The sequence below is a fragment of the Microcaecilia unicolor genome, chromosome 5, assembly GCF_901765095.1.
Source record: "Microcaecilia unicolor chromosome 5, aMicUni1.1, whole genome shotgun sequence".
Lineage (NCBI taxonomy): Eukaryota > Metazoa > Chordata > Amphibia > Gymnophiona > Siphonopidae > Microcaecilia > Microcaecilia unicolor.
The window spans coordinates 107008908-107021453 of NC_044035.1; the positions used below are offsets into that span (position 1 = coordinate 107008908).

At 40.8% G+C, this 12546-nt stretch overlaps 1 protein-coding gene across 6 annotated transcripts in view; it reads right to left on the minus strand.

Annotated features, from left to right (window-relative positions):
- Positions 1-3966: 3966 nt before the first annotated feature.
- The window catches only part of FRMPD2 (FERM and PDZ domain containing 2), a 194276-nt gene continuing 185696 nt past the window's right edge, over positions 3967-12546 (minus strand). For all 6 annotated transcript variants that reach the window (XM_030203157.1, XM_030203158.1, XM_030203162.1 and 3 more), the window contains 2 exons: positions 9244-9306; positions 3967-4589 (listed from right to left, as the gene is read on the minus strand). In XM_030203157.1, coding sequence (XP_030059017.1) covers positions 4509-4589; positions 9244-9306 — 144 coding nt within the window. In that variant the 3' untranslated portion in view covers positions 3967-4508. The remainder of the gene's footprint in view (positions 4590-9243; positions 9307-12546) is intronic.

A 12546-nucleotide genomic window follows, 5' to 3' on the forward strand; every position in this document is an offset into this window, starting at 1 on the left:
TGTTTCAACCTGGGTAGTGTGGGTGGTTGTCAGCAGTTGGTGCTGACAGTGAAAAGGTGGGACCCTTACATTCCCCTGGCCTGTTAGTATGTGGGTAGGTGAAGAGAAGGTTGAAACGGAAGAGAGATTCTTAGGGTTTGTGCTGTGATAAAAGTGAACTGTTTGAATTGGGGGTTTGCAACAGAACCTTCTCCCTCATACGGAAAACTGAGGAAGCAAGAGAGAAGGGGAAGACGGGGGGAAGGGAAAGGGAGGGATTGTTTCAGAGGGAGTTTGAGGCTGAGGGGTGGTGGAATCCGGGAAATACTGAGGGATCCCAAGTCGTGGGACAGCTAAGAGGGATAACCCTCCAGACTGTGAACGCTAAGAGGCTGAGCGAGATTACCCTGGCTGTGGATTACAATATAGCCCGTCCCATGGGCTGATGGATTACAAAGGGGCCTTGTGAATTTCCGAGCCACTGAACTCTGATGGTAAAAGAGAAAAACTTCCAGACTGTGAAAGAGCAGAGATTGAGCAGGGCAGGGTCCGGGCTGTGGTGACTGTGTTTTATTAATACAGGTTAATAAGGTGTTTATATTTGTTATAAATGTCCAAAAAAGCAAGTTGAAGGATATGTACCATTGTAGTAATTATTTTGCAGGATACTGTGATGTGTGTTGAGACGTTGACCAGATTCACTGGTTTTCAGTATCACCTTTATGCTGATGACTCCCAGATCTACCTCTTCACACCTGAAATGTCAGCAGGAATCCAGGCCCAAGTATCAGCCTGCCTGTCTGACATTGCTGCCTCGATGTCTCATCACCATCTGAAACTAAACCCACCTCTCCTCTTCCCCCATTCTCTATATCTGTGGGTAACACTCTCATCCTCCCTGTCTCATCAGCTCGTAACCTTGGGGTTATCTTTGACTCCTCTCTTTCTCTACACATATCCAACAGACTGCTAAAACCTGTCATTTCTTTCTCTATAATATCACCAAAATTAGCCCTTTCCTTTTTGAGCACACTATCAAAACCCTTATCCACACTCTTATCACCTGTCGCTTAGACTATTTCAACTTGCTTCTCACAGGTCTTCCACTAAGCCATCTTTCTCCCGTTCAATCTGTTCAAAATTCTGCTGCATGACTTACATTCCACCAGTGTCGCTATGCTCAAATTAGCCCTCTCCTCAAGTCATTTCATTGGCTCCCTATCTATGTCCGCATACAGTTCTAACTCCTCTTGTTGACTTACAAGTCCATTCACTCTGCACTCTTATCTCTCCCTACACTCCTCCCCGGGAACTCCGTTCATTGGGTAATCTCTCTTTTCTGTACCCTTCTCCCCCACCGCTAACTCCAGACTCCATTCCTTTTATTTTGCTGCACCGTATGTCTGGAATACACTTCCTGAGCCAGTACGTCCAGCTCCATCTCTGGACGTCTTCAAATCTAGAAGCCCACCTTTTTGATGCTACTTTTAACCCCTAATCCCTATTCACTTGCACAATACTCTTGTATGTTTTATCCTTCCCACCTTACTAATTCCCATAACCCTTATTTGTCCTGTCTGTCCTGATTAGCTCTTTTGAGCAGGGATTATGCTATGTGCGTCTAGTAGCACTATAGAAATGATAAGTAGTAATAATAGTAGTAAATCTACTATAATGGCTGGAAGAGTTTAAGTTATGGGATAATGTGACTATTTTAAACTGTCATTGTTTCTAAAGTTTCCATGAGTGTGTGTGAGGTTTATGTTGATGCAGGACAGCTGTTGGGCAGTGTTTACTTAGAAATGCATCATCAAGTGCACTCTAAGGCATTGTTTAGGAGTATACCAAGCACTACTCACACCTATATGCCTAGTGCCCTCCCCATGTTAAGTCTGGGCACCCTCAAAAAATGTTAGGTCTAGCTAAGCTACTGATTCAATGCATCTACTATACTCTCAATAAAATTGTATTCCCTGATGTTACTCCTACTGTAAGTCTACCACCCTGCAATCTTGCTGTAAGTCTAAAAGAAATAATCAAATTTGGAAAAACTCAAGAGCAACAAATCACTATGACCAGATGGCATTCTCCCCAGAATCCTGAAAGAGCTCGAATATGAAATTGATGACCAGTTACTAGTAATCTATCATTCACAACAGCCATGATACTTGAGGACTGGAGGGTGGTTAATAGAACATCAGTTTTTTAAAAGGGGTTCTAGGGGTGGTTCAGGAAACTATAGACTTGTGAGCCTGATGCTGGTGCTGGCAAACATTTTACTGTGGAGTATTGAGGTTGAGTTATCTACAGTAACCAGACAATTTGAAATATTACCAAGTAGTTCTGGGTTTGGGTTTTCCATATATGCTTACAATGCATTTTCTACAATTCTCTCTATATATAATTTAAAAAAAATTTTTGCACTCTGGGGAAGTATTCATGATACTTCTGTGTATGTGAGGAATGCTATTCAACGTTATATATCCCACAGAGACAGTTACCCTCAATGAATGCTGGCAATTTGGTTATCCCTGCTGTGAATCAATTTCATCTGGAAATAACTAGGAGTTTTGTGTATTGCTGGGCCTTTTGAATGGAACCTGCTGCCAGCTGGATTGAAACATAAGACCCATTTGGTTATCTTTAAGCATCAACTGAAAAGGTGTGAACAAAATCCAAAATCCAAAACTGAAGGCACCTTTGATGTGTCTGGCTTTTTATGCCACTGCTGGTCAAGTATAAGACTATGCTTTGGATATTTTGGTTATCTGAACTATAGCGTGGGTTAAAATTTGAACTTTAACGTAATGTTAATGTTTTGTATGATTTATGCATTTTTTATATGTGTATGTTGTACCTCACTCTAGGTAAGGGTGGATTATAAATAATAAATTCAAATCTTTTATTGTTTCACAAAGAAGCATTATTTATGAATGAATATTTGTCTTTATTAAACTACAGTGACTGGTATATCAAATGGCTGTAAAAAGGTCAATTAAAACCAGACTTGAATGAGTTCCACATGTAAGATGTCATCAAATTTAGTAATGTATAATGCTAATGAGTGGTAATGAACACCAGCTAAGTTCCATTTCAGCACCATAAATTAAGTGCATGGTAAAAACTTTTAATGCATGTTAACAGCATTAATTCATAAGTTAATGTACAGTATTACGTTGTTTAAGATGCACTAACAATGTACATTAATAAATGCACAACCCTAATTATTTTTACTCTTAGGCTCTTGTGATCAGGAATCTTGTATGCCTAGTCTTTTTCTTCTTATTGTTTTTTGTCCTGGATGTTTTCTGTTATGCGTCAAGGTAAATACTGATTTTGAGGTATTCACATTGGGAATTATTGCCAAAACAAACAAATAAACAAATGTCCAAAAAATGTCACAAGGTGGCAGAAGGATGTTTTTCTCTCAAAAACATCCAAGTTGCGATTTCCAACACCCTAATTTTAGACATTTTGCTCCACAGTTTGTCCAAATTTCAAGCGGGCATGTTTTGGGTAGGACATGGGCGGCCCTAAAAGATAGACATTTTTCTGCAATAATGAAACAAAATGAACACGTCTAGCGCCAAAATTAGATCTGTTTCAATCACAACTAGTTGACCAAAAGGTGCCCTAATTGGCCAATGGAGGGATTAAAGCATAACTCCCCACCTTTACTCCCCTAGTGGTCACTGACCCCCTATGATGTGACAGTGACAGCATATACCAGGCTCTATAACACCTTCACATATGATGGCCACTCATATTAGAGCAGCAAGCAGGTCCCAGGAGTAGCCTCATGCTCAGTGCAGTGGACTCAGGCCCATATCCCACTCTTGTACACTTGTGGTGGAACGTGTGAGCCCTCCAAAAAAACACTAAATACCGATTGTACGTACATATAGGTGACACCAGCAATCTTGAGCTATTGTAGTGGTGTACAGTGAGGTACAATAGGTATTTCTCTGCACCTGGAGGACTCACCATACAGTATACGAGGGCTATGGTAAGATGTGTACCTGGGGCCTTTTATGGTAAGTCCACTACAGTGCTCCATATGCTGCCCCACTACTCAGCTGGGATGTCTATGTGGCCATTCTACTAAGAATGATGACCCTATGACATCCCAATGGCTGTTTTTTTGGGAGTTTTTCTCTTGGATGTTTTATTTTCCAAAATAGTCCCAAAAAAAATAATGCACTGAGCACAAATGTCTAAGAAAAAGGCAATTTGCGAGCCAAAAAGATAGATGTTTTTCAGGTTCCAAAATGGCTGTGTTCACCACTCAGTTTTTAAATGGTTGTAGCAAAATGTCCAAAATCTGACTTAGACGTTTTATTGAAAACGTCCCTCCATATCTGCTAAATTCAGGCATTTGCCAGTGCTGAATTTTCTAACCAGGTGGCATGTTGTTGTTTTGAGAAGCTTCTGAATAATTAGCTGAGCACCGTGTATTAATGTCCAGCATGGACCACACTTCTCGCTTCCGACAGCATTTAATGGCTGATCTCCTATGTGACGGGTTTCTCTTATTGCCAGTGACCAGCATCCCTTCCTGCAATGTTTTGCAGAACTTCAAGCACTGCTTTATAGCAAAATTCATACTGATCCTGCATATTAAAACAAACAAAAAAAGACGTTCAATCAAAAAATTATATTAAGTTAATGTTAAATGCATTCTATTCCTAGTATTGCATCTTAAAATACTTGCTGCTGAACACAGTCTCAGAGGAGAACAATTGTTGGTTTCAAACCTGGAGGCTTTGTACTTACAGAGTAATTATATAAAGGGGCATCTATTTTTAGAGCCAAGAATACACCTATTTGGATCTATTCTATAAGAGAAGAGTTCCCAAAGTTGTCCTTGGGGAACCCCAGCCAGTCGGTTTTCAGGCTATCTACAATGGATTTGCATGAGAGAGATTTCCATAACAAAGGAGGCAGTGTATGCAAATCAATCTCATGAATATTCACTGAGACTCACTGTTATAAGGAAAAGTAGGCCCCTACTTTTCTTTATAGAATACAGAGCTGCCAAGGGGGCCCAATATTTGAGAGGGAGATTTTAGGACGTGCTCCCAATTCTGTACCCACTCCACCTCCTGGTCCCACCCACATATCAATTCTGCAGCCATTGCACCAACAAACCACCTCCCCCTCATCTGCAGGAGACGCCTTAATAAAACATCATCTTCTGCTGCCACAGCACCAATCTCGGAATACAAGCTGTGAGATTTTGCAGCTCTGATCATGAGACTGGTCCCATGGCAGCAGGCGATGACATCTTATTAACACATCTCCCCCTACCGATGGAGGGAATGGCTGCTGAGCAGGAGTCCTTGGCTTCCCAGTGTGAGTGTAGGAAATGACCCAAGAAAGTAATTGGTAGGTTTGAGAATATTAGTGTCATATGTCAAAAACACACCTCCCCCTGATATTCAGCTGGTAGCAGGCAGTGCTTTGACTGCCCTCCGCTGGTGTTCAAACCATTTACTCAATACCAGGCCATTTCCGGCAACTGGCATTGAATATCTGGATTTTTCAGCACCGGCTAGTTACGAATATCAGGATTTAACTGCTCATGCCGGAATGCCACCAACATCGCTGGCTTTTTTTTTGGTGCTAACCAGGCATTTTCAGCAACGATAACCGGTTAAATGCCACTGAAAATAACCGGTTATCTGCTGAGAAATGAGTTAACCAGTCGTCAGCTGTTCCCGGCCAGTTAATTCGCTTTCAGTGTTGTCTGGACCTATATCTTAGGTGCAATCACTTATACTTGACATAGAGCTGTAAATGCTCACACCTAGTTTGCTTAAGAGCACGTGTTCATTATAGTATTTTATAATGCACTCATATAAATGCACATCCTGCCCAAGCCCTGCCCAAACTCCAGCCACATGAACACCCACCTGCACAGTATGCACCATTAATTATACCTTTAAGGCCAGATTCTATACATGGTATCAAAAATTTAGCGCTCAACACTATTCCAGAAAGGGGCTTCGGGATGTGCATGCTTTATAGAATAGCGTTGAGAATCAAATTTGGTGCTCAACTTTGGGCAAAGGCCTTATGCCAGCTGAAACCTAGTTTAAATCCTGGTGCAAAAGTTGGGCACGGATCCCTGCTATTCTGTAACACTGCACGCATCTTTTGTGAATGCCCCTGACTCGCCCATACCTCTCCCATGGCCACACCCCTTTTTGAGTTATATGCAATCCAATTTTCAGTACATTTTAGACTAGATTGTATAAATGGTGCCTACAAAATTGGCACCAACAAATAGCTCTTAGTGCTATTCTATAAACCACACTTATAGTTAGGCTGGTTTATAGAATAGTGCTTAGCACTGGGAACTGTGACTACATTTAGGTGCAAACATTTACACCAATGAAAACCTGGTGAAAATCCCCACGTGTAAATTAGGTGCAGATTCCACTAATTCTATAACAACACGCATACATTTTAGAAACACCCCAAACCCACCCATGCCCCTCCCATGGTCATGCCCCCTTTTTTGGATAAAATAGAATTTACAATCACCTCTTTATAGAATATGCCTAAAACGATGCACATGTAAATTCAAATTATTGCCAATTAGTGCCAATAATTGCTTGTTATCGCCCAATTATTGGTGCTGATTGGCTCATTAATCAATTAAGTTGTGTGCACAAATTGGATGCGTATCTACATTTGTATGTGGAATTTTTCTCACACACCAGGGCCCTTTTTACCGCAGTAGGTAAAAAGCCATCCCCCCTCCCCCTCAAAAAAATGGCCATGCGGCACGATAACTCTTACCACATGGCCATGAGATGACGAGCTCTTACTGGCACCCACTGAAGTGGTGGTAAGGGCTCCCGCGGTAACCCAGTGGTAACCAGGCAGCGTACAACGATGCCCGATCACCGCCGGGTTAGTACCGCACTATAAAAAAATGTTTCTAGCATGTCGGAAATGGCACTCGCTCGAGCCAGAACTACCGCCAGCAGCATCGTTGGGCCAGCAGTAGTCCCGAGTTAGCGTGTGGTAAGTCCACGATGGGCTTACTGATGCTTTGTAAAAAGGCCCCTTTGAAACTTCCGGTATTCAGTAAGTTATGTGCACAAGTGGAAGGCCCGCCTATGCTTTGCTGCTGTATACGCTCTCTTGCAAATATGTGCTATATAAGTTAAGTGGATATTTGCAGAATAGTTTTTAGGTGGCATGCTGCCAAATACACAAATATACACTAGTTTTCTAAACATTTACATGCGTAACACGTGCATAAACCTTAGCATCTATTTTTCTAGAATTACCCTCATATTGAATAATTGTCTGGAATATATGCTACCTTCTTGATACCTCAACTAAAGATTTTCTTTGGGATTCACCATTCAAGCTACCAGTTTATTAATTTGGGGGGCTAGCAGAGGTTTTGGCAGGCCCAATAGAGATTCTATCTCCTCAGGGAAGAATCCCTGCATGAAAAAATATTTTTGTTGCTTGGACAGTCTGGGGGATTCATTTAAGACAAAAATAAGGACATTAAATTTTCTCCAAATAAAATTATCATTGAGATGATACTCAAGACCAGACCCATGTGACTTGGATGAAAAGGCCACTGACCCTATGGGGTTACTTTAGAAGCATCTCCAAATGTAAATAAATAGTGTCGCCTACACATATAGATCAGCTGCATGTAATAATTTATGTAAAATACTATTTTCCAGTGGAGATCCATACCATGCAGGGATTTCAAGGGAGCATGCTTGGGGCATAGATAAGTTGTGGTTTGGATAGGCCCAAAATAGAAATGTATATTCCCTATTTTAAAAGGGGCATACACATGTATTCAAAAATGTTTCAATGGCAAATTTTAAACCTGCAGACACATACAAGTTGCAACTTGAAAGGCAGGTACAAAGGCCAGCTTAACCCCTTTCTCTCCCACTCCTAAACCCCTAAAACCAGTGGTGGGAACTAGGGTTTAAGGGTTCAGGGGGAGATCTTGACTAATTTGGTGGGATTTGAAGGGATGCTTGACTGGCATGTGAGGGAGGGGGCTGTCTTGACTAGTGCAAGAGGGGACCAAGGGAGTGGGGTCCTTGACTGATTGGGGGATCATGGGTCAGAGGTTGTGTGGATGTCAGGAGCAGTAATTTTAAAATACTACTGCCACGTACTTTTGGGGGAAGCAGGATGCTCTTCTTTCCATGTGCATCTTTCTAAAATTGATGCTTCTCCTGGATGGGCCAGCAAATGGACATATATGTTTGCACATCTTGCTAGGTACAGTACTTTACAAAAGACTCCATGTTTAGCAGAGCTTTTGTAAAACATTGGAGAAATTCTTCACATCCCAACCTAATCATTTCAATTGCTCTCTCCATGACCTATCTAAAATGGGCAAATATTTGAAAGGTATTAATCCGCAAATGAACCTTTTCCAGAGATGCGAAGGCGGTAGAACAAGAGGACATGAAATGAGATTGAAGGGGGGCAGACTCAAGAAAAATGTCAGGAAGTATTTTTTCACAGAGAGAGTAGTGGATGCTTGGAATGCCCTCCCGCGGGAGGTGGTGTAAATGAAAACGGTAACAGAATTCAAACATGCGTGGGATAAACATAAAGGAATCCTGTTCAGAAGGAATGGATCCTAAGGAGCTTAGCCGAGATTGGGTGGCAGAGCCAGTGGCGGGAGGCGGGGATGGTGCTGGGCAGACTTATACGGTCTGTGCCAGAGCTGGTGGTGGGAGGTGGGACTGGTGGTTGGGAGGCGGGGCTAGTGCTGGGCAGACTTCTACAGTCTGTGCCCTGAAAAGGACAGGTACAAATCAAGGTAAGGTATACACAAAAAGTAGCACATATGAGTTTATCTTGTTGGGCAGACTGGATGGACCGTGCAGGTCTTTTTCTGCCGTCATCTACTATGTTACTATCTTACTATCTTATAGTTGAAAGCTTGCTACAAACAGTTGTATTCTCATTATGAAGCAACATCATGTTTGCTTGCTTTTTTCAGTAAAACTGCAGTAAGCAAAAACTACCATATTTAGTACTACTATTAAAAAATAAAAAATCTACAAATGTCTGTGAAATGTCACATGTCAGTCCACTGACAAAAATAGATATTCCACTTATAGATTTTTCAGTACTAAGCCAAGCACTTTATAATGAAAACTAAATATATTTCACAATGAATCACTTCTATAAAAATAATTAATGTTGTGCAAATGAACACTAGTTTATTTAAAAGATGAAATGATTGCTTACATTTACCTTGGTTTGAATCATGCCATAGCGCTGCTCTCTCATTTGCCGTACAATATCCTTGATATCAAACTGTAAAAAGTTAGCATTGTTATTTGTGTACACTTATTGACAAGAAAAAGTTCTTATGCTATGAGTAATTATGCCATACACTTTGTTGTCTACATGAAACTTGTGTTAAACAAGTTAAATTACACATTCTCAATTAGACCATTGATAGTCTATTTAGAAAGAGTCAGCCATTCTACATGCATAATCTCTGATTTTTAACTACATGGAGACCCTTTTACTAAGTATAGTAAGTTTTTGCACTTACCATGCTTTAACAGCAACAAATGGGGCTAGATTCTATATATGGCACCAAAAATAATTCTATAAGCTTTGCTTAAAGTTAGGCGTGGTTTACAGAATAGTGCTTATGCCCGGGAAGCGAGCCTAACTTTAGGTGTGCCCATTTGCACCAACTGAAACCTGGTGCAAATGTACACACCTACATTAGATAGTACGTATCTCCATTATTCTATAACAGCACACATTAATTTTAGGAATGCCCCCATTACACTCATGACCCTCCCATTTCTGCGCCTCCTTTTTCAGATCACATGTAACTTTTAGGCATGGGTTCTGTACCTAAATTTATGTGTGAAAATGCCAATTACTTCTAATTAGTGGCAATAATTGCTTAAAAATCCAATTATTGGTGCTAATTAGCTCAATATTCAATTAAATTATACACATAATTTTTGGCAACTGTTATACAATTAGGGGGTTGATGTGTGGTAAGTGGAAAGGCTGTGTGGTAAAGGTCAGGATATGCTCAACATGATATCTGCAGTTACAACACAGAAAAGTTCTTTACAGCATGTTATGATTATTCTCAATTAATGACGATGCACTTCCTGCCTCCTCTTGAGGTAGTGGTATGAGCACCCATATGAACTATCATGCATTAACTGTAATGTGCAGTCCACCACCGTTCTCTGCATATCACCCAGCCAGTTCCTGCCCCTTAACTTGGTATGCAATTAACCCTGCTGTCATGCCAGCGTGATATCAGTTACCATGCTCATGCACTAACAGTTAACATGTACAAATTTGCACATTTCTGAGGCATGCCCCAGCTGCTGGAATACCTCTTTTCAACACTGCTAGATGATAATATCTTGAAGAAAGAATGTAATAACGCTGCTAGAAGAGGTGGATAGGATGAGAAGCATTTAGGAAAATAAGTTTTTACTGATTCTATTAAATACAAATGCTTCAGGTGCATACACCTTATTTGGCAGCTTGAATCCTAGTGATAATACTGCAAGACTACCACCAGAGGTCAGTCACTTGTCAGACTCCATTTCCCACACAAGCAGTTCCTGTGTGAATTAGCATGTGGAAACACACACACCAACCTCTCTCCTCTATGGTCATGCACTAACAATTACCACATGCTAAATCACATGGTAAGTGCTTACCGCACTTTAGCAAACAGGTCCTTTTGTCTTTTTAGAGGCGATGCTAAGATCTGCAATTGAATTGAACACTGTTGACAGAGGAAACAGAATGGTTGAAGAATGCCTAAGGAATTTTGGCAATGAAAATTTCAGTGCAAAATCATGCATTTGGGCTGCTGAAATACAAAGGAGCAATATATGATGGGGAGGTGAGGACTAAGGGGGTATCTTTTGTTTTTTCCAATATTTTTATTGAGAAATTTTTTTATATTAACATCAGTAAAACATAATACGAAATTAAACATACAACATCATCAGTTGTGACCCTCCCTTCCCTCCCCTATAACCTCCCCCACCCCTGTTGCTCAAGACAAGAATTACATGGCCATAAATAGTTCAGATTCAGTAGTCCTTCATGTGGGGAAAATTCCGCACAGTCTGCATTTACAGCAGTGGGACCACCAGCCATGGAGCTTCTAGGTCAATCCCTGATTGGGCTCTCCATTCTCTATATTTATCCCAGAGTTTAAAAAATTGGGTTATTTGACCATTCCGTATCGCTGTAAGTTTTGTCATCTGGTACAGATACTCCATTTTATGAACCACCTTTATTACTGGTGGCACATGTGGGCTCTTCCATGCTGAGGCCAATGTTATTTTGCTCACTATCAGAAAGGTGGTGGCCAAGCGGTGTAGAGTTGTTGAGAGTCCCAGGGTACGGGGGGGGGGGGGGGGGTATCTTTTGGCACCCAAATGGAAGTTAAGTGCCAAAATGGGGGGCAGGGTGAAATGGCAGCAAGGTACCAAAGTACACTTAGGCTTTCTTCTATAATTTGGTGCCTGAGGTTTGTAGCCATAACTGTAAAGGGGGTGTTTCTATGGAAAAGGCACGGGTGGTCATAGGTGTTCCAACTATTGAAGTGTGCGCTTTATTGGAAATTGTCAGGCGCCTAACTGCTGCAAACGTAGATGATGGCACCTAAACCTACCTAGCTCCTTATATAATAACCCCATAACTACTTAACCCATTTTAGTACAAGACCCCCTATATTAGGATGGAAGCAGTTCTGAAAAGAGCTACTAAAATGATACATGGACTGTGATACCCAGACTCTATAAAGAGAGGCTTAAACATTCAAAATCTACTCTCTGGAAAAAAAAAAGAGGAAAAAGGAGGATATGATACAACAATAACATATTTGGCAGATTTCAATCAATATAGAAATGTAACATTTTCCATAGAAAAACACATTCAAAGACAATGGTGCACGATCTAAGGTAGCAAGGAGAAATATTCTCTTTGGCTTCCACTGCTGGATTCATGATTGTTGCGGTTGTCTGGGTCTTGCTGCATCTGAGTAAGTACAATCAACTTGTCAGCCATCATGCTGTGGCTTCCTTAAGGGTATGCTGTGAGATATGCAGTTTCTATTAAAAATAGTGGGTTCTCAAACCTGATTGGCTGAGGTTTGAGGTGGACAATTTTCTCAGAAAGGAAGGGGATTTCTGAGGGAAACTGAGGTGGAAAAGTCTGTTGGTCACATAGTTGAATTTTGGTGGGAAAGTTCAGTTGTCAAATTTGAATTTTAGTAGAAAATCCTTCGGTCACCAATTTGAATTAAAATTTGTGACTGACAGACTTTCCCAACAAAATTCAAATTTGAGGCCTACTTTAAAAATTGTTGGGGTCATCTTTGACATTCATCTTACATTTCACTCTCACATTTCTAACATTGTCCATTACCAACTTAGATTATTGCAATAGTCTTCTTCATGGATCAAAGGTCTCCAAACTCAAACATCTTCAACTGGTGCAGAATATGGCAATTAGATTACTGACAAGCTAAAAAAAAAAACCCCACGACCA